Source organism: Halichoerus grypus, chromosome 6 (assembly GCF_964656455.1).
Source record: "Halichoerus grypus chromosome 6, mHalGry1.hap1.1, whole genome shotgun sequence".
Classification (NCBI taxonomy): domain Eukaryota; kingdom Metazoa; phylum Chordata; class Mammalia; order Carnivora; family Phocidae; genus Halichoerus; species Halichoerus grypus.
Genome location: NC_135717.1, coordinates 40,245,301 through 40,271,543, shown reverse-complemented (window position 1 = coordinate 40,271,543; position 26,243 = coordinate 40,245,301). Strand labels below are relative to the sequence as shown.

Here is a 26,243-nt window from a genome sequence, read left to right as displayed (position 1 = left end):
AGGGCAGAGAGGGTCTGGGGCAGCTGGAAGGCGGGAGGCAAGGGGGGCTCAGGAGACCCAGGCAGGGCGCTACGGAGGTCTGCGGGCCGCGTGGACACGGGGGGCCAGGGCAGAGTCGGGGTCTTGTCCAGGCAGCCGGGAGAACCGGCCAGAGCCTCGCACCTCTGCCTGCGAAGGGGGGCCGGAAGCGCAGAGACTGGGCGGTCTGGAAGACCCGCCCCTTCCTCCCGCGCAGGCTATTCTGGGAGTAGTAGTCGCAGTTCTGTCCTCGAAGCATCCCTTTCGCCACTCGGAGCCACACCCGACACGCGGCGCCGCCCGGGCCCCGGGGTTCGGCCATCTCCAGCGGTGCTGGTGGGCGGGGCGGCCCGGGAAGTCGGCGGGCCTCTGGAGGGAGCCGATCGCTGCGGCAGTTGGCAGACACCCGAGGACTACAACTCCCGGTCCGCATCGCGCGCCGGGCACCACCCCGAGCTTCCGGCCTGGCGGCGTCGCGCGGCCCTGTGGGAGCGGTAGTCCGCGCGCGCGATTCACAGCGCCGTGTGCGCCTCAGGCGCGCCGTAGCCGCGGGGCCCCGGCCAGGCGCTACGCTACGGAGGCGGCGTAGCGCGGGCGCCGGACGCGGGCCGGGTCGGGGCCGGCCGGGCCGGGCGCGCTGCAGCTCCGCCACTCAGAGCGGGAGGCCGGCGCCAGAAGTTGTGGACCGGCCGGCGCAGGCGAGCAGGCCCGGGGCCGCGCCGCCCGGGCCGCGGGGACTGAGGAGGCGCCGCCAGGTTGCGGAGGTGAGTCCGGCCGGCAGGGCCGGGCTGGGCCGGGGGCGCGGCCTGGACCCCCGCCGGAGCACGGGCCCGGCGGGCAGCGCGTCTCGCCGCCGGGGGCTGCCCCCCACCTCCACCGCACCGGCGCCCCCCGAGCTTTGGCCGCAGCCCGGGCTGGGCTGGGGGCGCCGCTGAGAGGGGAGCGGGCGCGGACCCGGGTCATTTGGGTCACTGGGAGACCAGCCCCGGGGTGCAGCGGACACCGGAGGCGGCCCCAGCCCCTGCCTGCCCTTGAGTGCCCTTACTGTCCAGGCACGTTCTGATCCCGCCTGCGTTCCGGGACGTGCCCCCCCGCTGCCCCCCGCTGTCCCCCGCTGCCCCCTCATTCCTCCCCACAGAGGGACCGCGGGCACTTCCCGGGGGCGGCGCCCACCGGCCGCCCCACACTTCCTCTTCCCTGTTCCTCTGGTTTGGCTCTGCGGTGGCGGCGGAGTTACAGGGGGGCCCCTGAGAATGGTGGCCAGGCTGCTGGGCAGCCCCTGGCTCTTCCTGCTGGCCTCCCCTTCTCGTCCTGACCAGGGGACCGTTGTGGGCTCAAGTGTCCCTGACTGGGTGGCTCTCGGGGCGGCCCCCTTACTGCGCGGGAGTTTGTGAGCAGACAGCAGGCAGCAGGACCCCTGCGAGACCAGGCCTGGGAGTTTGGGGTCCTGCGGAGGAGCGAGCTGGGTGCCCAGTGGGGCCTGCACTGGGGCCAGGCATGCAGGGCAGCATGAGTCACAGGTCATGTCCAGAATCCCTTCTGTCCCCAGAGATGGGGCTAGGGGAGGAGTGGGGGTAATTCCATCCCTCCACTCCCGAGTGACTCCGATGTGAAAAGAGAGAGAGAGAACTCAAAGAAGGAGGGCCCCAGACAGGCAGGGGAGCTGTGGACTCAGCTTGCAGGAAGCCGGCTCCGCCTGGCCTTGGGTTGGGTGCTTCTTACTTCCTCTCAGATCATTTAGCTCCCAGAAGGGGCACTTCTCTCCCCTTCCCTTCTGCATCTCAAATCTCAAGCTGCTCCCGAGTCGCCTGGCTGGTGACCTCATGACCTCCTGAGAGCCAGTGCAAGCCCTGCTGGGCCCAGGGCTCAGGGACCGCACTGCTAGGCCATGGGCTCTGAGAGCAGGCAGTGGCCGGGTCCTGAGTGCTCTGCCCTGCACCAGAGAGGTGATGGCTGGCTTGACAGTGGTAACGTTGGCCGAAGCTCCTTGCACTCACGGCCTGTGTCCAGCTCTCCGGGCCCCTGTCATGGCTAGCACCGGGGGAAACCCTGCTTTCAGACAAGCAGACCGAGGCCAAGGGGCACAGGGGGCTGCACATGCAGGTCTCTGACCTGATGCACGAGGCTGCGTTTTTACCGCCTTCTCATCACACCGCTTCCTGTATGGGTCTTATATATGTGTGGCAGTTGGAAAGAAGCATTCTCCGGCCTAAAAATCCCTGGAAAACTGCAGCTATCTTTCATGGGCCCACGGTGGGTGAAGAGCCCGAGGGGGTAGCCACCCACAGTCTTGCAGTCTGGGCACAGAGCAGCCCTGGGCCCCCCTCAGCGTGCCACCTGCACTCGCCAGCTCAGGCACAGACGGTGCTGGAAACGCAGGGGGCATGGTTAAATGGGAACGGTCTAGGCTCTTTGAAGAACATGGCTACAGAAACCAGGAAGCACTGGTGACTGGTCACACGCATCCACGAGCATCCTGCCGCTCTGTGCCGGACTGTGAGGCTGCAGTGTGAGGCCCAGGTCGGCGTGGGGACACGCGCTGGGTGGCTTTGGGGGTTTCTTCATCAGACTAAAAGCCTGGGCCCAGACCCCAAGCAAGGACACTCTCAGGCCCTGGGTGTGTGGAACGAGCTCTGGGGTCAGACCTGCTCCTGTTCTCCCCCCGCACCTGGACTGCTCCTGGCACCGCCTTGCTGCTCTGTCCCTCTGGTTGCACCCTGCACCCCATTACTCAGCACCAGTATCCCAGAAGTATCCCAGAGCAGGACTGTGAGCGTATCTGTTCCCTAATCTCCTGTGCCGAGCTCCTCGGCGTGGACCCAGGACCCCCCACCTTCCTCCCTTCCTGCTCTGCTGAGAACGACCAGGAGACCTGTGCCAAGCTCTGACCCTGTCCCTTGGGCCCCGTCCCTGGCTTCTGTGCTGCTCAGCATCAGCCCAGCCACCCCGAGGAGGTGGTCAGTGAACGTCCTCTGTCAGCTCCTTGCTGGCAGGCAGCCCCATCATCCCAGGGCAGTCCAGAATGGCACCCTGCAGCCTTGGGGGGATGAGGAGTGGACTTGCTGGCTTCCACCCTCTTTGAGCTGGAGGGAGGCTGTGGGGTGAGGCTGGGCTGCCTCCACCTCTTAAGCTTGGAGACCTGCCCAGCCATACCCTGTCATTTTGTGGGTCCTGGCAGCAGCCCAGGGAAGGGTCTGAGAAGGGGTTCTGCAGACAGCCGTATTAGTGCCACCAGGACAGGGATGGCCAGGTGCAGGGGAATGGGGGCTATGGGAGGACGGAGGGGGGTCCTGGCCCAACACAGACACCCCAGGAGGGGCCGGTGGGGAAGTCAGTGACTCAGTCCCCCTGCAAGGACTTGTTTGGGCACCAGGCGTGGATTCGCAGGAGACTGAGGGGAACGCATGCGTGTAGCGGCCTCAGCGCCTCTGTGCTGGTGCGCCCCATCACTCTCAGCAGCTGCTCCACGCCGGCTCACTCTTGCTTCTCCCCACGATTGGGGGGCGCTTTGTCCCCACCTGCCTGGTGGCCAGGCTGGGGCATGTGCCTGGACGGTGCTGCAAGAGAATCAGGAGGAAAGCAGGTGGATCACTACTGCCTGGTGGTGTCACGCGTGCCTGTGTGCACAGGAGGCCTTGGCTGCCCCTTCCTGCCCCTCCCATGCCGTCACCGCCCAGACCTGAAGCAGCGCGAGTTCCTTCTTGCACTCCGTCCCCTCAACATCTACGCTTCTCATAAAAGTTGCCCTTTGGAATTAAATTCACCTTGAATCCCAGGACCTTCTGCCCTAACCTGGTCTTCCCTCCCTCTGTTTAATAGGAGAGGGGGCATGTTCTAGAGCCCTGCCGTTCTGGAAAGGTGGCTGCAGAGAGGCCCGAGCTCATGGGGCCCGGACCGCACGGCTCCATGGCTCCCTGACTGCCCGTCTTCCTCCCTTGGGGTGAGCTGAAGGCTCAGATGCCCCCATGACCCCCTGAAATCTGGGCTGCCAGTGAGGCCAGAGGTCACCAGGCTGCCACCTGGCAAACAGAAACACAGAAGTACCTAAAGTGAGAATGCACATCTGGTGCCGTTTCTTTCTCTGTAGAAAATATTATCTGATGTTAAATGGTATCGAACTCGTGAACTAGGAAACTGAAATCCTAAGAATGTCCCTGTTGCCCTGAAAACGCTGTTTTGGAAAATGTAATTTCCTTTTTTGTGATGCACAACTGAGGTGGCGTATGACCCCACAGACACAGAAGGACGTGCAGCGACCCTGTTCCCTCTGTGTGGGCAGCGCTGGCCCCCCATGCATGAGTGTGCGTCTGGTTTGAGAGGCCCGTCTGCTCCCCTCCCACTGTGGTGCCCCGATGTGCCCAGGAAGCCAGGGGCGGGGGGTAAGCTGCACAGCGAGGAGCCCCGACTGCTATTCCAGCCCTGGCAGCTGGAACCTGTGGGGAATGCAGTACTTGACAGACGTGGAAGAGTCCAGAAATGCCAAGAGTGACCACCACCCTGTAGTGTGCTTAGGCAGCAGGTCCTGGTCAGGAGGGCAAGGGATTGGGACAGAGCACAATTCCTTTCAGGTTTGCTCAGGAAGTGCTGGTTACCCTCTCAGAGCCCACGGCTTTAGTCCCTAGACCTGGCTCTCCGAGGTCAGCAGGGTGGTGATGTCGCTTCTTGGGGCCAGCAGGTAGGGGTGGCTGGCCTCACTGTTTGCCTGAGGGCAACAGTGAGCCAGGGGAGGAGGCCACAGCAGGGTGGAGCCTGGGCCCTTGTTCTGGCCTGAAGGACCGGAGGGGAGTGCGCGTGCCCCTCCCCGCCAGGGTCCTCATGTGCTACAGAGAGCAAAGCTGCTGGACTTGGGGCGGTGGTTGCCCCGTTGGTGGGTAGAGTGGCCGGTGATTCTGGGATCTGAGTCCAGGTGGATCTCAATAGCTGCCTGGCTGCTTGCCTGGAACCCTGCCCACTTGGGTACCTCTCCCTGGCAACCCCCACCGTGGGCAGAGCCAGGCTGAGGGAGGCCCTGTCCCCTGGGGCCCCAGGATCTTGAACAGCCCCATCTGCCACTCTGGCCGGCCAATGGAGGTCAGGGGTTTTGAACTAGGCAGTGCAGAGCTGGCTGAGCAACGCGGCTCCTCTGGAGCCTCCAGCCTCCTCTGGGTAAGGGACAGATACAGCTTCTAAAGGGACACAGTCCCTTGGCCACCAACCATGGGAGCACGCCCAAGGAGACCGAGGATCGTTCCGTGTCTGGAGGTGGGAGGCAGAACCTGGACCGGTGCCTGGTTGGCACACACTCCAGTGGACTCTGGCTCATGCTGATAAGCCTGGGGGTGGGTCTGCAGGCCCAGGGCCAGAGTCCAGAACCTTCCAGGAAAGGGAGTGCCCTCCAGGTGGATGGTGCTATTGGCAAGCCTGCTGTCGCTGAGTCTTCCTTCTGCGTGGGGAGGGTCTGGTGTCTGCTGCGCCAGGAGAGCCCTTTCCCGAGTGCTGTGGGTACGTGTGGACTGCAGGTTGTTCGCAGAGTGGCAGGGTGTGAGTGCAGTGTGGGCAATCCCTCTCCCCGCGACAGTTCCCTGGCCTCTCTTTAGAACCCCTGCCCTGACAACGTCTGGTTCCCTCTGGCCACCTTGAGTCTGAGGTGTGAGACCATCGTCCCGTCTTTGCAGGGCGAGCTGCAAAGCAGCTGTGTCTCGCCAGGCCATGTCTGCCACGCCTTTGGTGTTTCTTCCCCAAAGGAACCTCCACATACCTGATGGCCCATCCCTAATCCTGCACCCTGAGGGAGGATGCTGTCCTGCCAGTCCTGGGGGGCAGGGAGGTCGCGGTCTGGACCTCCCCAGGGTGGTCGGGCATGACTTCACTCAGGCTGGAGCCTCCTGTCCTCAGGCTACGGGGCAGAGTGCCGAGCAACGGGCCTCGTGTCTGGTGGGTGCGATTCTGGGCTTTGGCAGGGTGGCCCTTCAGGCACAGAGTGCCCTCCCAGCAGACCACTGTCCTCTGTCCCGCCCCTGTGCCCCTGACTCTAGGCAGCCCATTAGGATTCCTGCAGTTCGTGAAGGCACCATTATTGTCAGATGGGGAGATGCACGCTGATGAGATTTAAGAAGACTCGTGCCCTGGGCCCCGGGCAGGGGTGTTGTGGAGTTGGGACATGAAGTTCGCCACCACCCGGGGTGAATTAGCACGGCATGGGGAGTGTGCACAGTGCGGATGTGTTTGTGGGGGAGCTGGGCAGGGCGTGTGCACACGGGAAGAGGCGTCATCAAGCAGCGTACATCTGTGCGGAGCCCAGACCATTGTTACACGGGGCTTGGGCCCCAGGAGTGTGGGACCAACTCTTTGTGCCCCCCAGGCATGGGACAGAGTGGGCCATAAATATCCTTCATCGGGACCTGGGGTGTGGCCTACATGGCGTTCCCCTCCCTGGCCTTTACTTCCCCAGGTAAATTCTCACTTGGCAGAAACAACTTGGCTGCATCCCTGCACCTCAGCACTCCACCCCTACTCCCCACCCCCTCAGGGGGCCCGCAGGGGCAGGGAAGGGCAGGTGGGCTGGGGGAGGGGTGGTGGGGTGCCTGCCGTGACCAACCCAGGTGCTCCCCACATGGTATCTTAAAGAGGGGCCATCCTGGCCCTTTGTGTGCTCCTCACTCTGCGTGGATCGTCCCTGCTGCCCTCTTGGAGTGCCATGCCAGGCACCTGCCTCAGCCCAGGCTGGGGGACAGGCCAGTCAGCCCCTGAGGGTTAACCCCTTCGGGGGGTGGGACTGCAGCCCCACCTCCGTGGTTCCCTGAGGCCAGATCTGTGCCACTGCCCCGTTTAAATCTAGGGCAGCAGCTCCCAAATGAGGGCAAGGAAGAGCCGTGTGGCTCGTCGGGCTGCAGACAGGCGCTTTGCCCTGCGGCGCCATGTTGCAGAGCCCCCGCCCCTTTGCACGATGCAGGAGGCTGGTGTCAGCACAGTGTGCACTCTGGCTTCTGCCCAGAGATACGTTTTACATCACACTCTTAAGGCACAGCAGCCAGACAGTACGCCCTGAGTGGGCAGGGTTCAAGCGTTGTTGGGGGCCTGGCACACAGTGGAGGCCTGATGGGTGTTTGCTGAATGAGCAGAGATGCACAGAGCAATGGATGGTGCGCCCCTGGCACCTGCGGGGCTGGCCCACGTCCCATGCTCCCACCTGGGGGAGGCAGGCAGGCAGCACGGGGGGCTTTGTCCACCCAGCAGGCCCTGCCGGAGAAGAGGGCCGTGTGACGCTTGTCACCAGGGATCGGGTTTGCTCTGCCCTGTGGGAGGCCCTCACGTAGCTTTGTCTCAAGTTGCAAGGCCTGGGGAACAGGGTGTGTGAGCGTCCCCGTGCCCAGTTATTCTGATGTGGAGCCAGGGTGAGAGCCAGGGACTGACCAGCCTGCCCAGCACAGTTTCCCGCACATCACCCTGTGCAGGTGGGACTCGCAGGGTAGTACGGGGCTGGTGGCCCCTGGGGAGCCCTGCTCAGCCAGCATACTCCTTCATGGGGTCTTATTCCCAGGTCTTCTCACCACCCCCAGATGTTGGGGTGCTGTCATCCCCAAAGATCCCCAGACAGGCCCTCCTGAGTCGGCTGCTCTCTGGGGAGCATTTGCCCTTTCAGCCCACAGGGACAGGGATCTGTGCTGCCTCTGCCCTCCCAGGAGGGGCTGGGCTACCACCATGCAGCCTACCCCTGGACAGGCCTCCCACCTGCCCCAGACAGGGCCTGCAGGGTCAGAGTTCCCTGAAGATACGTCAGGAAGCTGGGGCACAGGGTACGGCTGCTGCCGGACTCAGGGGCCACATGCTCTGCCGCGAGGAGCCCTGAGCACTCCCTGCCCCACCGCTGAAGACCAGGTTAGGGCATTCGTGAGGACCACGTGGGTCCTTGATGTGCTTCAGGCAGCACGCCCGACCTGGGCAGGACGCCTGGGAAGCCTGGGGCCACACCCTCACTAAGCCTCAGGGCTGTTTCCCCTCGGCTCTGCCTGCATCAGATGGACGTGGTGCTGACACTGTCTGCCCCCCACCTCGCCCTCTGCCCTCCCCGGGGACACAGGCAGAGCTCTCTGTCAGGACCATGCCAGCCCTGGAGCCAAGCGCGAGCAGTTCCATCCCATGGCACCTCCAGTGGGCCTGGTTCCACCTCAGGCCTCCTCTGCCCAGAATTTGGCTATGAAAGGAGCATCAGAAATGCTCCAGCTTTTCCTGGGAGGGGCTCCTGCGTGGACTGGAGCCCAGGCATCCCAGGGGCTGTTGGGGTCTGACCTAGAACCATGGGAGAGGCAGGTGTCTGCAGTGACCCTGGCTGGTGAGGCACTGACCGCTGGTGAGCGTGCCCAGTGTGGAAGCCACTGGCACGCGCAGCTGCTGCCTCGAACGTGGCTCACCCACGAGGAGAGGGGCGTGACCACGGTGGAGTCCAGAGATCTCGACTGAGAACAGAGTGTCGTGCAGCTCACACATGGTTGTAGCTAAGTTTCACGCTGACACGGAGATACGTTGGATGTGTTGGGTTACAGAAGATGCATCTTCCAGATTCCTTTTATCTCTCCGTCTTACCTTCTTCACATAGCTGCTAGACGACGGTCGGGTCTGTGGGCCGGCACCGACAGACGTTCCTCACAGGTGCGGAGGGGATGGTGTCGGCTTTGCAGGCCACAGGGCCCCCGCCTCCTCCACTCGGCTCTGGTGGTGCCCATGGGGAGGCCTGAGGGGCAGGAGACCTGTGAGGCCAACAGGCCAGTCAGGGCAGGGCTGCTCCGTCTCACGCATGTCCCCAGTCCTCTGAGTAAAGGCCATCTGAGCGGATTCTCTTGCTACACAGAGGACTCAGCTGATCTGGCCGGCACTCATACGGGTCTGGGGGCCCAGACTTCTCCCGACCCTGGCCTCCTCTTCCGTGTCACTTGGCCCCCACTGGCCTCCAGAGCCGAGGAGGCTGCCAGTCCTCCTTGGCCCCGAGCCTGACTGGGACTTGCCTCATCTGGATCGAGCCAAGAGGCCTGCTCAACCCGTCGGGGGTCAGACGGTCTCCCCTGAGTGCAGGCCGTTCCTGCCAGAGGCTTGGCCCGCCTCCCCGGTCGTTCCTGAGTCACCCATCTCTTCTTGGGCCCTGGAGTCTGTCTGGCCTGGGGAGGCTGTCCCTCCAGAAGGCTCTAGAAGGGATGTGGTAGCGACTCTGCCTGCCTCAGAGCACCGTGGGGTCTCTGCCAGGCCGCATGGGCACTCGGCGCCCTCCTCCCAAAGGCCATCCTGCGAGGCCGTCCCGGCTCTGCTGCACACACTTGCTTGTTTCTCCATTTCCTTTGGCCACATGCCTCTCAGTCCTTTTTCCTACAATAAAGCATGATTGTGTGGTTTCTTTCTCACTAAGGGTATGGCTGACTCCCTTTGAAGACCAGCAAGTGGACACGTGGCCAACCCCTCTGGGTGGTTGAGGGGTTGGAGTTGGATCTCAGGAGCAGAGCAAGGGCATTGGTGGTGGGGCGGGCCTCGGGCTAGGAGCTGCAGCTCTGCACCTCAGCCCTGCTGGGACCCCCGGCTATGGGGCCTGGTCCCTGAGGCCACTGGTGCGCTGGGGAGCCCACCCCCAGGCTTTTGGGGGCTTCTTTCCTGTGAATCATGCTGTTTCTCCTGTTTCTCTTTATTCTCTCTCTGTGTTTATTTCTGTTGTGTGATTGACCAGCCCGGCCGCCCTGTCTCCGGCGTGGGCGCTGTCCTCCCTCCATGCTCCACCTCGCCCACTGCGGGCCGCGTGTGACCAGGCCCAGGTCTCAGCGCGGCCGCCATCGCGGGGGCCATGGGGAGCTCCGCCTCCTCGCTGGCCACCGAGACCGAGTCGGACCACGGCTTCCCCGGGGGACCGCCTTACCCCGGGCCCCCTGCAGCAGCCGGCTGGTGTAGGAGCGGCCCTGGGGGGCCTGTCTGGGGTGGTGCCCTGGTCACCCGGCAGCACCAGCCCCCGCGTCCCCGGGCCCGAAGGTAAGAAGGTGGGGAGGGGGTGGCCCGAGGGGCGGGAGTGCTGTTCTGTCGGGTGGCCCCTTCCGTGCTTGCAGAGATGGGGTCCTGTTTCCAAGAATCCTTGGCAAGTTGCTCTCCCCAAAGGGCCCAAGACTTGAGAGGCTCTGGGGTTCTTCTGGTCCTGGTGGAGAAAATCTGGGGCAGCAGCGCTCCCCACAAAGCCAGGTGGTGTGGGCTGTGGCCTGCCTACATGGCGCGCTCAGTCAGCTGCTCGTGCCGAAGCTGCTCTGGAGCTTTGTGCTTGGGGTGGGGGTGCAGGGGAGGGCACCAGCCCCCGGCCCCTCTGTGTGCGTGGTGCCGCTACGCTGGCAGACCTTCACGAGTCGGCTTCCTCCAACTGCGGCTGTGGCCAGGCTCCACCCGGGCTTCCCAGCCTAGCTGCCCATTGGATCAGCTGGAGAGCCTCCCCTCGGGAGTTCTGGGATGCCTGGTGTGGGGCAGCCCCTGTCCGTGCCCACTGCTCGGGTCTGGGGTGCTGGGCCCTGACGTCCCACTCCTGCCTTTAGCCTGCCCCGTGGCCTCGCTGGGCAGGAGCACCCACTGCTCCACAGACACTCGGTTCCTCCAGCCTTGGGTGGAGGCCGCGGTAACAGGCTCTCGCTGTGTCGAAGGCACCTGCCATGCTGCACTTGGCGTCACTTCCTGTGGACACAGCTCACTTGGGGACAGTTTCCTGGTGTCTGGATGGCAGGCAGGGTCCTGATGGGTGTCCCTTCTGGGATGGCATTGGACCCGAGGCCTGAGCCCTCAGCAGATAAGGCTCCTGGGAGGTGCTGGAGGAGTTAGCAGGGCCCGTGGGGACAGCAGGAGCACGGGGGGCCTGATGGCCAGTGAGCGACCAGAGCCAGCGATGTAGGTTGTTGGGAGTTCCTTCTGCGCCTTCGGTGTGGTACAGGTGATGCACTAGTGGACGTCTGTGCCTTTTTCAAACAGCTCTACTGCGATGGGACTCAGTGCTCTCATTCACTCCTCATAAGTGTGCAGCTGCGTGGCTTTGGTCTTGGTCTTTATGGAGTTGCTCACCCACGTGTCCCCCAGGGCTCCCAGGGTCCCCGCCTGTTCGCCACCCTTCCCCAGGCAGCCACCCTGCCTCCTGCCCATAGATGTGCCTTTTCTGGAAATGTTATATGAGTGGAATCCTATAGTGTCTGGTGTGCCTGGCCTCTTTGACCAAGCGTAATACCCTCACGGTCCATCCACGTGGTGGCAGGCGCCAGAGCTTCGTTCTTTTTATGGCCGAATAGTAAATCCCCTGTTGTAGGGATGGACCCCATCCTGTTGTGTCCATCCCTCACGTAACGGACATATGGTTGTTTCCTCTTGGTTTTTATGAACTGGTCTGCTGTGAGAGCATTCATGTGCAAGATTTTGTGCGGCCTCGTTTTCCCTCGGGTGGGGAAAACAGCAGGGTGCGCCTGCTGACAGCTACTGGAGTCTGCCTGACTTTCTGAGAAACTGCCAGGCTGCCTTCCACAGCGGCTGCACCATGGTATCGTATTTCACCATGGTATGGGGGGGCTCCTGTTCCTCCCTGTCCTGGCAGGTGTGGGGCGCTGTCCCCACATGGCTTGGTCTGCATCTTCCCAGGCCTTCATCTGTCCACACGCTTTTTACAAATGCCCATTTATTTCCTTAGGATAAATTGCTAGGAGTAGAATTATTGGGGCCTGGCTGGGGGCTGGCCCCCAGGGAGCAGCAGGCCAGGTGTAGATCCCGTGGGGTTTGCCAGCCAGCTCCCTCCACACTGCGCCTGAGGATGCTGAGGGGCACGCGTGCATCTCACTTGGGATCCTGGCGCACGCTGTCCAGCCAAGTCGAACTTTCTCATTCTCCTGGCCTCCTGCCAGGCTCCTCCTCCAAGCTGGGGTGCTGGCGGCTCCTTCCCATCGCCCCCGGCAGCCGGCCAGACCCAGGGGCACTCAGTGTCTGCCACTGGGAGCAGCAGGTGAAGCAGGAGGAGGTGCTGCAAATGACCTTGAGGAGTTCACAGACATCCAGACTGGCGGGGGGGGGCGCACGAGGCAGATGGCAGGGTGAGGGGCAGAAAGGCTGGTGGCCACACACAGGCAGCCCGACGGGCCCTCCCCACGCATGGACGCACGCAGACACATGTGGGGTGCAGTGCCACCGTCTGGAGGGGCAGCTGGGCATGGGCACGCTGACAGGCACGGGGGACCAGGAGGCACTGCGAAGAAACCAGCAGGCACAGCAGCCCCCGCCGCTCATGGAAGAGCCTCCACGTCCAGCACGCTGGGCCGGAACCACTCCCTTGCACTGATGAGGCTGGGAGAGCCAGGTGTGGGCGTGGTTCCCCGTAACCCACTGCTAAGCCCTGGAGCTACTCACCCTGAGCCATAAGCAGTGCACATGGGCATCACCGCCTGCGACCCATGAGGACACAGAAACGGGGAGCATGACTCAAGGCTGGCTGAGGGTGGCCCCAGAGGAAAGCGCCCAGACACACCTCAGAGCCATAGGGGTCAGAGGTCAGGCCGCCACAGCCATCAGGGCATCCAGACCTTTTGGCATGGCCTGCCCAGTTCTGGTGGCTGCCCCGAGGTCCTTAGGTGTGGACACCACTTACTGCTCTCGACTGTCTGGGCAAGAGCGGCATCCCCCCAGGACTGGGTTGCACCCTGCAGTGGTGACCAGTAGCTTCCATGTTCCTGCAGACGTGTGTTCTGGGTACTAGGGAGACTTGACCCTGTGCCCCAACAGCAACTCCATAGCCTCCCTTTTGAATTGGAACAGAGTGCTGGCAGTTCCCAGATCACGGAGGGCACAGCGGGAATTTGGTGTTGGGGTTTTCTGGACAGTTGCCTCACTTTCCAGTTGACTTGGCCTTTCTTTCCATGGCAGCTGGTTCCTCCCAAGCTGCAACCCAGTCTGTGTGCTGGAGTCTGTGATGTTGTGGGGTTTGGAAGTGCTTTTCCTCAGGAGTCTGCCTTGGCTCTGGGTTCCCTATGGCATTGCTTCCGCCCAGGCTGCTTGGGTGCTCTGGCCTCTCTGAGTCTCTCCTGAGCCCTTGGCTTCTGCCCAGGCCCTGCATCATGTTGGGGTGACCCCAGGGTTGTGGAGCCAGAGAAGGTGAGCCAAGCGAGGTGAAGGTCAGGGGCGCATTTCAGGCTCCTCTAGTCACCCAGTCACTGACCCTGGAGCCACTTCTCAGGCTGCCCAATGACAGTGAGGTGTGGGCTGCAGGGGTCAGAGAGGGAGCACAGCACCACCCCGCCGCCCGTCCTGGGAGCCCCTGTGCCACGGCTGCATCCCAGAAGCCTTATTCTAGCCATGGGTGCCTCTGTTTGCCCTCTGTGTCCCCGGGGCAAAATTTGAGTTGTAGGCACTATTTCCATTTAAAGGTTTCTGAACCCCAGACAGAATCTTCCTGATGTGCTTTATCCACGATGAGGGCTGTGACATGTACCCTGTCCCACCAGTGTCCCCGGGTGCTGGCCAGGACCGGGGGACACCGTGCCTCATGTTCAGCTGTGCCCGGGCCATGGATCAGCCAGCTGGTGGGTTCGGAGGGTAAACAGGAGTTGGGCCCCCTCCCTCCCCAGGCTGTCCTTGCTCAGTGCATCTGGGACCCCCAGAGCCCTGGAGCCAAGGGCAAGGGTGTCCTAGGAGGGCTCTCCTGCACGGGGCACAGGGGCTTGGGCCTCTTCTCTGGACACCCCTCCCATGGGCGGATGGTCTGCAAAGTGTCAGACTAGTTCTGCTGGCCCCTGCGACCAAGCCAGGGGAGATGTGCAGGGTGAGCGAGCGTCCCCTGAGCCTGGAACTGGCATGGAAGCAGCTTGTGTGCACGTGTGTCTGTGGGACCTTCTCTGAGTGGGGGGTGGTGTGGGGAGGGCCCGGTGGTCCCCAGAAAGATTTCTTAGGCTCTCTGTAGCGCAGAAGCCGAGGCCAAAGCTGACCTGCCCTCCTCCCCGGTGCCGAGTGCCCGTGTTGAGCCCGGCCTGGCCCAACCACACCTGCTCACCCCGTGGCCATCTGGGCAAGGCTGTGAGAGCTCATGAGCCTCAGCCACGAAGGCTGGGAAGGTGGCTTCACGGAGTTGGCCCTGGGCCCTGGGAAATAACCCTGTTGCTCGGGGAGGTTTTTTGATTTTTTTTTTTTTTTTGAAGAGGTAAGTTTTCTTTCTTCCTGAACCAAAAGGGTTTAGCATCAACACGGCATCAGAAGCATAGGCTTCATGCCTTGTAAGGAACAGTTGATTTCTATGCTGGGCGGAGCAGCTACAATCAGCAGAGGAGACTGTGTCCTGGTGTGTAGACACCGCCTGGCGCCCAGGTTAGCCCTTGAGGAGCGGGTCAAGGGGCCAGTCCCACCCGCAGACATTGACCCGTCTCTGGCAGGAGGAGTCAGGAGCACCCCCTGCACTAGACAAGTACACACACGCACCCCCCACAGGGCTCGCTGGCCACCTGGGGGGACCATGTCTCTGTGGCCTCACCTGGCATGTGGGGCCCATGGCCATCCCTGCAGGCCCATCCGCTGAGGCACAGATCTGACCTGGGACAGGTGGGGCGGGGCACGCACAGTCCCGTGTTTCCGCCCTGCAGCACCCATCCTAGGAGGAGCTCAGGGTCCCCCAGGTCTGCGCGTTGCCAGCAATTCGGGACAGGCTGCTCAGGACCAGCTGCTAGCAGAGGGGGCCCCACCCTTTCTGCCACCTTCTTTGACCTTGGACACCCCCCTGCCCCACCTCCCCAGTGGTCTCACTGGGCTGGGCAGCTCCCTGCTACAGCCCCACAGGGCTGCCGGGTGCAAAGCACACCTCGGGCTCGTGCTGTGGGAGAACGGGTTTGCGTGTTGCTGCGGGACCAGGCAGGGTGGGCCTGCGGTGGTCTGGGTGGGCAGTGGGCAGGTGAGTGGAGAGGGCCCACCCCTCACAGTACAGCCTGTCCCTCCCTTGACCCACCTGTGCCCTGGGCTCGGCAGGAATGTGCCCGGTGGGTGGGCCTCAAGCACCGTTGGATTGCTTTTTGTGGTCAGATGCCGGCCCGGGGGTCCCCAGAAAGACCAGATAGGCAACTGCGTTAGGGGACCCAACTGGCAGCCCTGAGTCGGGGTGATCCCCACCCACTCATGCCCTGGCCCTCCCGTCAAGCTCTCACTTTTTCTTTTTTTTCTTTCTTTTTGAGATGAAATTCATATGACATAAAGTAACAATTTCAGAGGGCCTGACACACATTCACACTGTGCGCCCATCACCTCTACCCCGTCCCCAGGTGTCTACATAACCCTGTGTTCCTTATGAAGCTCTTCCCAGGCCCTGGGGACCACCGGGCTTCCCACTGGCTCTGGATCTCCTGTTGTAAAGATTTCGTGTAAATGGACTCCTGTTTTGTGTCTGGCTTCTCTCACTTAGCATGTTGTAGCCTGTATCAGAATGCCATTATTTTTTGTGGCTGAATAACATTCCACATTTCCTTTGTTTATTCGCTGATGGACATCTGAGTTGTTTCCACTGCTTGACTGTTGTGCGTAGATCTGCTCTGAGTGCGTGTGTGTACCAATTGCTAGGGTACCAATTCTCAGTTCTTTGGGGTATGTACCCAGGAGTGGAATTGTGGGGTCAGATGGTGACTCTGTTTAATTTGCTGAGGGCCTGCTAGACCGTTGGCACTGAGGCAGTGCAGGGGAGGGCTCTCGTTTCTCCACACCCTTGTGGTACCTGCTGTCCTCTGCGGTTTGGATTCTGGCCAGCCTTAGTGGGTGTGAAGTAGTATCTCTCGAGTTTGGTTTGCATTTTCCTGATGGCTGGTGATGCTGAGCATCTTTCCACGTGCTTCCATGGCCACTTGTGTGTCCTCTGGAAAAATGATTGCTCCAGCCCTTTGCCCATTTTTTTACGAGGGTTTTTGTTGTTGTTGTTCAGTTATAAGAGTTCTTTATGTTTTCTGGATACAAGACTCTTATTGGACATGATTTGTAAATATTTTCTCTTATGAGTTATCATTTTTTCATCTGTGCCCTTTGAAGCACGGAAGTTCCTCATTTTGATGAAGTCTAGTTTTTTTCCTTTATTTGCTTGTGCTTTTAGTGTCACATCTAATAATCCGTTGTCAAATTCAAGGTCACAAAAAATTTTTTTTAAGATTTTATTTTGAGAGAGAGAGCACGCACGAGCAGGGGGTGGGCAGAGGCACAGGGAGGAGAGAATCTCAAGCAGGCTCCCCGCTGAGCAGGGAGCCCGATGAGGGGCTCGATCCCAGGACCCTGGGACCATGACCTGAGTTGAAGGCAGATGCTTCACCGACTGAGCCACCCAGGCAACCCCAGAATTTTTCTTTTAAAGGTTTCATTTTCAAGTAATTTCCACACCCAAAGTGGGACCCGAACTCACGACCCCAAGATCAAGACTTGCATGCTCCCCCGACTGACCCAGCCAGGTGCCCCTTGAGGTCACAGAATTTACTTAGGTTTTTTTCCTAAGAGTTTTATAGTTTTCACTTCTACATTTAGGTTACTGATCCATTCTGAGTTAATTTTTGAATACAGTGTGAGGTAAGGGCCCAACTTCATTCCTTAGTGCTTTAGGTCCTGCGTTCCCAGCACCATCTGTTGAAGAGACTGCCCTTTCCCCACAGAGTGGTCTTGGCACCATTGCCTAAAATGATTTGACCAAAGGTGCCTGGCTGGCTCAATCAGTAGAGTGTGAGAATCTTAATCTTGGGAGTTGTGAGTTTGAGCCCTATGTTGGGCATGGAACCTACTTAAAAGAAAAAAATAAAAAATAAAACGACTTGACCATATGTGAGGGTGTATTTCCGGGCTCTTCAGTTCTGTCCTACTGGCCACACAGACCATAGGCGGACTTATAGTCTGTCCTTGTGCCGGTACCACCTGTCTTGATTTTCCCGCTTTTGAGACTGTTTTGACTACTTGGCGGAGGGGGGGAGGGTCCTTGCAGTTTGATATGAATTTCAGAATCAGGTTTTTCCATTCCTGGGGGCGGGGGGGATTTGGGATTTTGATGGGGATTGCATTGCACCTGTGAATTTGTAGGTCACTTGGGTGTCACCGTCATCTCAGCTGTATTAAGTCTTCACTCTGTGAGCACAGGGTGTCTGTCTGTTCATTGAGGTCTTCTGTGATTTCTTTGAGTCATGTTTTGTAGTGTTCAGAGTACAAGTGTTCTTCTCCTTTTTAAAATGTATCCCTAGGTATTACATTGTTTTAGATGAAGTGATACTGTTCTAACTTCCCTTCTCTGGGCTGTTCGGCTGTTCGTTGCTGGCGTAGAAACACAGCTGATGGTTTTGTGTCGGTCTCATGCCCTAAGATGTCCCTGGATTCATTTATTAGCTCTAGTAGTTTTTTTGGTGGCTTCTTGGGACTTCTATGTGTAGGATCATGCCGTCTGCAAACAGAGGTAGCTTTACTTCTTCCTTTCCCAACTGGATGCCTTTTATCCCTTTTCCCTGCCTAATTGCTCTGGCTGGGACGCTGGTACAGTGCTGACCGGCAGTGCTGAGCTCCTGGTCTTGGGAGGGAAGCACGCAGTGTGTCACCGCTGGATGTAATGTTTGCTGTGGGTTTTTGAGGATGCCCTTTATCCTGTCGAGGAAGTTCACTTGTACTCTTTCCTGGAACTGATCAAAGACTGCCTCCCCAGCAGGGCCCTGTGGCCACTAGGATGGTGTGGCTCTGCCCCATGTCTCTGTCCCCACAGGTCCACCCCTCCAGAAGGGGTCTGATGACACACTTGTGAGGTCCCTTGGGGGCCCCTAACTCCTCAGAGTCCTCGAGCCCCTCACACGCTGCCCTCTTGGGCCTGACGTCTGTCAGAGCCCAGAAAGGCAAAGATCCTGTGGCTCCTTGTCCCAGATGGAGACGTGGGCGCTTGTCCTTGGGCCTGCACTGATCGGGACCTTCCCTTGCAGCCACACACACTCGCCTGGGTCCATGGCCACGGTTGGGGAGTGGTCCTGTGCGCGCTGCACCTTCCTGAACCCAGCCGGCCAGCGCCAGTGCTCCATCTGCGAGGCCCCCCGGCACAAGCCTGACCTCGACCACATCCTCAGGCTCAGTGTGGAGGAGCAGAAATGGCCCTGCGCCCGCTGCACGTTCCGGAACTTCCTGGGCAAGGAGACTTGTGAGGTGTGTGGCTTTGCCCCAGAGTCTGTGCCTGGTGCCTCCGTGCTGCCTGTCATCAACGGGGTCCTGGCGGAGCCCAGGGCCAGCTGCAAGGAGGAAGCCGGTCCCGTGCAGACAGCGGGGCTGGCGTCCGCAGAGCCGGCTCGGGGGCGGCCCCAGGAGGAGGCGGAGGAGGAGGACGCGGAGCCGGAGCAGGGGGAGGAAGGGCGGGCAGCAGAGCCCGGGAGCGGCTGGGCCTGCCAGCGCTGCACGCTGCACAACACACCTGTGGCCAACTCCTGCTCGGCCTGTGGTGGCCCCCGGAAACTCTCGCTGCCCAGAATCCCTCCTGAGGCCCTGGTGGTCCCCGAAGTTGTGGCCCCCGCTGGCTTCCACGTTATACCTGCCCCAGCCCAGCCCGGGGAGGGCACCGAAGCTGACCCACCCTCTGCCACCGACCAGGAGCCCCCCCGGGCGCCATCCTTCAGCCCCTTCTCGCCCACCCTGCAGAACAACCCGGTGCCTCGTAGCCGCCGCGAGGTCCCCCCCCAGCTGCAGCCACTGGTGCCTGAGGCTACCCAGCCTTCACCCTCTGCCGGCTCCAAGGGGCTCCCCCAGGGCCCGGGGCGGACTGCAGCCGGGACCTCCCGCCTGGCAGAGCTGCTGTCCAGCAAGCGGCTGAGCATGCTGGAGGAGGAGGCCGCCGAGGGCAGCCCGGCACCGCAGCGGTGCGGCTCCTGCCCCGCGCCTGGCCCCTCGAGCCCTGCCCGCTGTGAGGCCTGTGGTGCTGCGCCGAGCAGCGATGTCATCGACCTGGCTGGGGACACGGTGCGCTTCAAGCCAGCCAGCCCCTCCAGCCCTGACTTCACCACCTGGTCGTGCGCCAAGTGCACGCTCAAGAACCCCACAGCGGCCCCCAGATGCACGGCGTGCGGCTGCTCCAAGCTGCATGGCTTCCAGGAGCATGGTGAGCCCCCCGCCCGCTGCCCAGACTGCAGCGCCGATAAGTCTGGTCCCTGCTCGGCCCACAAGGCCAGCTGCCCCTTCCCTGGGGTGCCGCCCGAGCGCCCGAGCCAGTGGGCCTGCCCTGCCTGCACTCTGCTCAACGCACCCCGGGCCAAGCACTGTGCTGCCTGTCACACGCCCCAGCTCCTGGTGGCCCAGCGCCGGGGCGTCGCGCCCCTGAGGCGCAGGGAGAGCATGCACGTGGAGAAGCGGCGGCAGACAGACGAGGGTGAGGCCAAGGCCCTCTGGGAAAACATCGTGGCCTTCTGCCGGGAGGTGAGCGCCCTCAGGACGGTGTCCACGCTCCGGGGCTGGCTCTCCCCTTCCCGTGGGCCTCTTCTCTTTGTGCTTCCCCTATCCCCCAGTCAAGGCATTCGCACCTTCTGTCCTTCCCTGGTGTCCCTTCTCTGGCCAGGGAGAGGGAGGAACCGCTTCCCCAGGCTCTGAGCACCGGCCTGGTCCCTATCCCCTGCATCTTGCCCCTCCTTCCTCTTTACCCACGGGGGTCCATGACCCCATGGTCTGTGCTCCTGACCCTTCTTGGGGGTGATTTCCCATCGATGGTGAAGCCACAGGGAAGTGGGGATGCGGGTGGAGGCTTCAGGCCAGCAGGTGGGCCCGGTGCTTCCTCTGGCCATGGAGACCCTGCTGAAACGCGATTGGGACAGTCCCTCACCCTCTTCTGCCCTTGGAGGTGTGGGAGGTCTGAGTCCAGGGCAGCATTACCGCCGGAGTCAGTTGGAGGGGCTTTCTGGGGGCTTGTGTCTTGGCTGCCGCATCCCAGCCAAGTCCCCACTTCTCTTACGGGGGCATTCAGCACAGCACGGGGAGCCACCAGGTTCCTTGCACGGCATGCCTACCACCCCAGTGGCCCCCAGGCTGGGGGCTGCGGTGTGTCCCAGGGGCGTGCGGTGTCCTGGTTGGCCGCGGTCCCCCATGCCTACATGGGGTGGCGTGGCTCACTCGAGCCGGGGCCAAGCCTTCCACACCAGTCCAGGAGGCTGCCCACCCCCACCCTCTTTCTTGTGGAACCTTTTCCGGGTGTTCTCCTGGGTGGTGGGTCTGGCCTCAGCTGGGTGGAGCCTGAGCATGAGGCCATGGCCCCTGCAGAACAGCGTGAACTTCGTGGACGACAGCTTCCCCCCGGGGCCTGAGTCGGTGGGCTTCCCTGCGGGTGACAGCGTCCAGCAGCGTGTGCGGCAGTGGCTGAGGCCCCACGAGATCAACTGCTCCGTGTCCAGGGACCCCAGTGCCCCATGGTCCGTGTTCCGCACTCTCCGGCCCTCGGACATCCTGCAGGGGCTGCTGGGGAACTGCTGGTGAGCTGGACGCCCGCGGAGGGGCCGTGTGGCAGGCCGTGTGGTGGTGCTCACCGTCTGGCCCCGGCTCCGTGCAGGTTCCTGAGCGCGCTGGCCGTGCTGGCCGAGCGGCCTGACCTGGTGGAGCGGGTGATGGTGACACGCAGCCTATGTGCTGAGGGCGCCTACCAGGTGCGGCTCTGCAAGGACGGCACGTGGACGACGGTGCTCGTGGACGACACGCTGCCCTGTGACGAGGCCGGCTTCCTCCTCTTCTCCCAGGTTTGGGGGGCGGGTGCGGGGCGGGCATCCGGGTGCCGGCCAGCCTCAGGCCTCGTGACTCCGGCCCTTCCCATAGGCCCAGCGGAAGCAGCTGTGGGTGGCCCTCATCGAGAAGGCGCTGGCCAAGCTGCACGGCTCCTACTTCGCCCTCCAGGCAGGGCGCGCCATCGAAGGCCTGGCCACGCTCACCGGTGCTCCCTGTGAGAGCCTGGCGCTGCAGGTCAGCTCCACTAACCCCCGCGAGGAGCCCGTTGACACTGACCTCATCTGGGCCAAAATGCTGAGTTCTAAGGAGGCTGGGTAAGAGGGGCGGGCGCTGTGGCGGTCAGCGGCGTTGGGAGGAGCGGCGAGATGAGGGGACAGCCAGGCCGGGGCTTGGCACGGTGGGATGAGCAGGGCGTGTGCCCTCTGACCCACACCCTGCGTCCCCACTGTTGCCAGCATCCCTCACTGCCGGGCCGGTGGTCCCGCCTGCTCGGGTGGTGGGGGGGGCAGGCAGGAGGTGGCTGCCCGTTGGCCTGTCCCTGCACCCCATGCCTACCACCCCGGGTGGAGCCTGTGATGAGCCTCATCCGGAGCTGGGCCTGTGATGACCGTCAGCGCCTGCTCGGAGCCGCATGGAGAGAGCCCCACAGAGGCACCTGCTGGGAGTGGGGTTTGCCTTCCAGGACCTGGCACACACGGGCCAGTGTGTCTGTGGGAAGGGCCCAGAACCTTAAGCCTGGGAGAGATGGCTCCTTAGTGGCAAGACCTTGTGCTTTCGGCTGGTACTGGGCAGTGTCGCCACCCTCAGAGAGCCACAGCCCTGAGCTGGCAGGGCCAGCCAGCCTCAGGAGGGTTCCAAGGGACGGGGCCTGCCTGACCCCCACCCAGCCCAAGGCCTCTGAGCTTCGGGACCTCAGTGGAGGGACTGGGCCAGCACTTCCTGAGTCCCATGTGTCTCACGTGGGTCCCCACAGACAGGGAGGGGCCCCCTACCTTTCACTCCCCCCCCACTGCCCACCTCCCATTCCCCCACCCGCTGGGGGGCAGGGCCAGCAGAGGCTCCTGGTTACTAAGGGGCCCCCAGTCAGGGAGCCTTCCCGGTCACTGAGGCTGCTGTGCCCACACAGGTTTCTCATGGGTGCCTCCTGTGGGGGGGGCAACATGAAGGTGGATGATGCTGCCTACGAGAGCCTGGGCCTGCGTCCCCGCCACGCCTACTCCATCCTGGATGTCCGAGACGTCCAGGGCTCCAGGTAGGGGCCGGGTGGGTGTGTGGTGGAGGCAGTGGCAGGCGTGGCCGTGGCCGTCAGCCCTGTGGTCCACAGGCTCCTGCGTCTCCGGAACCCGTGGGGCCGCTTCTCCTGGAATGGCAGTTGGTCAGATGAGTGGCCGCACTGGCCAGGGCACCTGCGCAGTGAGCTCATGCCCCATGGCAGCAGCGAGGGTGTCTTCTGGATGGAGTACAGCGACTTCATCAGGTACCTGGACACTGCAGGCGGCGGGTGTGGAGGGTCTGCCCCATGGCCATCCCCGTGCTCCGGCCACCTTTGCCCTGGCTGCCTCCCCTTGTCCCAGCGTGCAGAGTCCTGCCCTGGGGAGCCCGCCTGTACCTCTCCGAATCCAGCTCAGCACAGGGTGGGTGGGCGTGCAGGGCTTGGACCACCAGGGCTCTGCCCTCCCGGATCAGGCCTGGGACCCGGTGCCCCCTGGTGGTGTCCACGGGCAACAGCCGGGACCAGGGCTTCCCAGACACTGGTCCCAGGAGATGCCGAGGGTGGCCTGGGACAGGGACTGGAGAGGGCACAGGAAGTGCCTGTACCTGAGCTGGGATGAAAGCTGCCCCGTGCGGCTGCCCTCTCGCTCACTAGGTACTTCGACTCGGTGGACATCTGCAAGGTGCACTCGGACTGGCAGGAGGCGCGTGTGCAGGGCTGCTTTCCCAGCTCTGCCAGCGGGCCCGTGGGGGTCACTGCTCTCACGGTGCTGGAGCGCGCGTCCTTGGAGTTCGCCCTCTTCCAGGAGGGCAGCAGGTGGGCGGGGACGGGGGCGGGGCGTTGAGCTGGGGGGTGCCGCTGGGGGCGGGGTGGTGAGCTGCAGGGGCGGGGCCGCGCTGGGGGTGGTGGCAGGATGGTAAGCTGCGGGGCGGGTCCGCGGGGGCGGGGGAGCTGATGGTGGCTGGCGGTGAATTCCAGGGGGCGGGGCGGGGCCTCGGGGGGCGGGGCCGCAGGGGTCGGTGGCGGGGGCAGGATAGTGAGCTGTGGGGCGGGCCGGGGGTGGGGAGGAGCCGATGGTGGCGGGCCGTGAGCTGCGCAGCGGGGCGCTGTCGCATGGGAACCCGGATCGTGGCAGGCGGTGAGCTCCAGGGGGCCGGGCCGTGCGGGCCCCGCACCTACGCTGACCGCTGCGGTGCGTCCGGCCACAGGCGCGCAGACTCAGTGGACAGTCACCTCCTGGACCTGTGCGTCCTGGTGTTCCGCGCGTCCTTCGGCAGCGGTGGCCGCCTGAGCCTGGGCCGCCTGCTAGCCCACAGCAAGCGCGCCGTCAAGAAGTTCGTCAACTGCGACGTGATGCTGGAGCCCGGCGAGTACGCCGTGGTGTGCTGTGCCTTCAACCACTGGAGCCCCGCCGCGCCGGGCCCTCCGGCCAACACGCAGGGTAACCGCGCACCCGCACCTGCACTCCCCGCCCCGCTCGCACGGAGGTCTGCGCGTGCCCCCCACTCACACGCCCGCCCCCTGGCCCCCCCCGCAGCCTCCAGCCCCTCGGCGGGGGTCCCGCGCTGCACTCCGCAGCCACCCGGCCACGTGCTGGCCGTGTACAGCTCGAGGCTGGTCATGGTGGAGCCCGTGGAGGCCCAGCCGACCACGCTGGCCGACGCCATCATTCTGCTCACCGAGAGCCGGGGCGAGCGGCACGAGGTGGGCCGGCTGGCAGGGTCCCGGGGGAGGGGGACGCGGAAGGAACCCCCGCCCCAGCCCACTCCTGCACTCTGTGTGGCCAGGGACGCGAGGGCATGACCTGCTACTACCTGACGCATGGCTGGGCGGGGCTCATCGTGGTGGTGGAGAACCGGCACCCCAAGTCCTACCTGCACGTGCAGTGTGACTGTTCTGACAGCTTCAATGTGGTGTCCACGCGCGGCAGCCTGCGCACGCAGGACAGCGTGCCCCCCCTGCACAGGTGGGCCCCGCCCCTGCCCCGCCCGCTCCCCCCCCCACCTCGCTTCCACTGGCCCTCACCGGCCCCCTCCCCCAGGCAGGTCCTGGTGATCCTGTCCCAGCTGGAGGGCAACGCGGGCTTCTCCATCACCCATCGCCTGGCGCACCGCAAGGCTGCCCAGGCCTTCCTCAGTGACTGGACAGCCTCCAGGGGCACCCACAGCCCCCCTCTCACGCCCGAAGTCGCTGGCCTGCATGGCCCCCGGCCTCTGTGACCACTCCACCTTCCCAGCCCCCACGCGCACTTTATGAGGGAGACCCCAGCAGAGGACGCTTGAATCAGAATCTCAGGACCCTGCCCAGGGAGCCAGCAGCTGCAGTAGCTCCCCCTAGGCCTTCCTCCCTGCCCCTCCCTCCTGCCCTGGGCCTCCCCGCTGCCAAGCAGAATACCTCGAACCCGCCTCTAGCGCCAGGGGCCTGTACGCTAGCCCCTCTGACCGACCCCCTCAAGGTTGGGTTCAGACGGCCAGGGCCAAGGTGAGGCTTCTCTTTCCCTGGGGGCTGGGGCCTCCTGCCTGGCTGAGGCAGCCAAGAGCCCTGCTCCTAGAACCACATCTGGGCAGGTCAAAGCCAGGACCCCAGAGTGAGAGCAGGGATCTCTCCCTTGTAGGGGTCAGGCTGGGACTCCAGGATGAAGAGCAACATCTCCTCTATGATGATCAGAGGCTAGAACCCCTCAGTGAGCAGGGACCACCCTCGTCTGTGGGGGTCAGAGGCTGGGATCCCAGGATGAGAGCAGGGACCACCCCCGTCTGTGTGGGTCAGAGGCTGGGATCCCAGGATGAGAGCAGGGACCACCTCCTTGGGGGACATGAGAGCAGGAGCCTTCTGTCCCTGGCTTGCCCCCAGAGCACAATTCCCCGCCCCCGGCCCCCACAAGGCAAGAAGGGGTCCCTGGAGCCCCAGCAGTGTGTCCCAGGAGGCAGGTGCCTGGCGACCGTGGGCTCAGGGCCGGGGATGGGGGAGGTCCCAGTGGCCCCTCTGGCGACACTATGCAATTCCTGGAGCGCGTCCCAGGATCGAAGAAGCCATGCCCAGGGGCTGGAGGCCAGGGGCTGTGGGTCAGGGTCCAGCCAGGCCCAGGCCCACCCTGCGGTTTGGTGAGGTGGTTTGTCCTCAGCACCACCTGACCTCTGCCAGGACAAGCAGGGTCCGGCAGCAATCCTGGGCCTCCCTGTCTAGGCAGAGGTAGGGCCCAGCAGCCCCTCCCAGCTCCTCCCCCACCTCAGAAGCCCAGGGAGCTGAGCCGTCACCTGGCTACCCGGCCGTCCTCCCTTGAGGCTGCTGTCAGGCCAGAGTCCTGCGTCTGCCCTCGGACATCTGAGGCCAGCTTCCTGGGGGCCTGCTTGGCCTCAGTGTCCTGCAGCCCCCAGGCCATGGGCAGCCCTATGGGGCTTGGGGGTCTTTTACACCTAGAGAAACATCGGGAAGCACGCCACTCCCCTTTGGGCCTCCTTTATATTCCCTCCTTTTACTCTGAGCTGTGAATATTTTTAACCCTGTATATATGGCCAGCTCTTCTGACACAGAGACTATTTTATCACTTGTCAGTCCCCATCCCTGTAGGATGGTTCTCCATGGGTGTTTCCAGACTCAGGCTCCAATGGACCAAATAAAAATGTTTTGTTTTGTAAGGGTGCTTCCAGGTCTGTCTGCCGCCCCTCCCAGGGTCCCTGGGCTCCCGCGCCCCCTCCACAGGCCGGGGCTGTGCTGAGGGGCATCCGAGCCTGACCCCGGGGCGGGGGGAGGGCAGCACCTCAGTGGATGTGGCTCGCCAGCGCCCCAGGTCAGGCTCACAAGGAGCCTTTAGGGGCACCCTGCTTGCCGCTTGCGTGCGCCCTTGAAGGACTGGGTGTCCGGGCGGGGCAGAGGCTTGGGTCAGACCGTGCAGTGGTCAGCAGACTGGTCCCCACGCAGGCAGAACAGCAGGTGCACAGTTGCTCCTTGTGCGACATCTGCTCTCGAGGGCGGGGCGGGGGCGCTGTCTGAATCTGTCAGGGTCATTAGGCGGGAGCAGATGGAGTGAGGGGGCTGCACAGGGAGAAAAGTTTCCATCCGGGCTGGTGGCTGTCCACTCCTCCTTGGCCCCAGCCGGCCAGCCCACGTCCCCACCATCCCCGTCTCGTGGGGGGCAGGCCGGGGAGCGGCGTGCACAGCGGCGGCTGCCGCCCGCCCCCCCGACGGAGGCGCGGCGTAGGGGGGCCGCAGAGGCCGGTGCTCGGGCGGGTGTAAGAGGCCTGTCACAGGCCAACCTATCAAATGTGAAAGCAATTAAAGGCACCAGCAGTGTGCGCTCCGGGCAGGCCTCGGGCAGCAGGATAGCTGCCAC

At 63.1% G+C, this 26,243-nt stretch overlaps 1 protein-coding gene across 3 annotated transcripts; it reads left to right on the top strand.

The window, feature by feature from the left end:
• The first annotated feature begins 541 nt into the window (after window positions 1-541).
• On the top strand, window positions 542-25,548 carry CAPN15 (calpain 15). Of its 3 annotated transcripts, none has more exons than XM_078075036.1 (13): window positions 542-782; window positions 9,707-10,002; window positions 17,934-19,407; window positions 20,242-20,450; window positions 20,528-20,711; window positions 20,788-21,011; window positions 21,824-21,949; window positions 22,022-22,178; window positions 22,569-22,726; window positions 23,119-23,351; window positions 23,448-23,614; window positions 23,698-23,876; window positions 23,956-24,099. In XM_078075036.1, the coding sequence occupies exons 2-13, from the start codon at window positions 9,821-9,823 to the stop codon at window positions 23,963-23,965; spliced, it is 3,303 nt and encodes a 1,100-aa protein (XP_077931162.1). In that variant the 5' UTR covers window positions 542-782; window positions 9,707-9,820; the 3' UTR covers window positions 23,966-24,099. The 3 variants fall into 3 exon arrangements, with proteins under 3 accessions (XP_077931162.1, XP_077931161.1, XP_077931163.1); XM_078075035.1 differs by having other exon boundaries at window positions 543-782; window positions 23,952-25,548; XM_078075037.1 differs by lacking the exon at window positions 9,707-10,002 and having other exon boundaries at window positions 543-782; window positions 23,952-25,548.
• The last annotated feature ends 695 nt before the right edge of the window (window positions 25,549-26,243 follow it).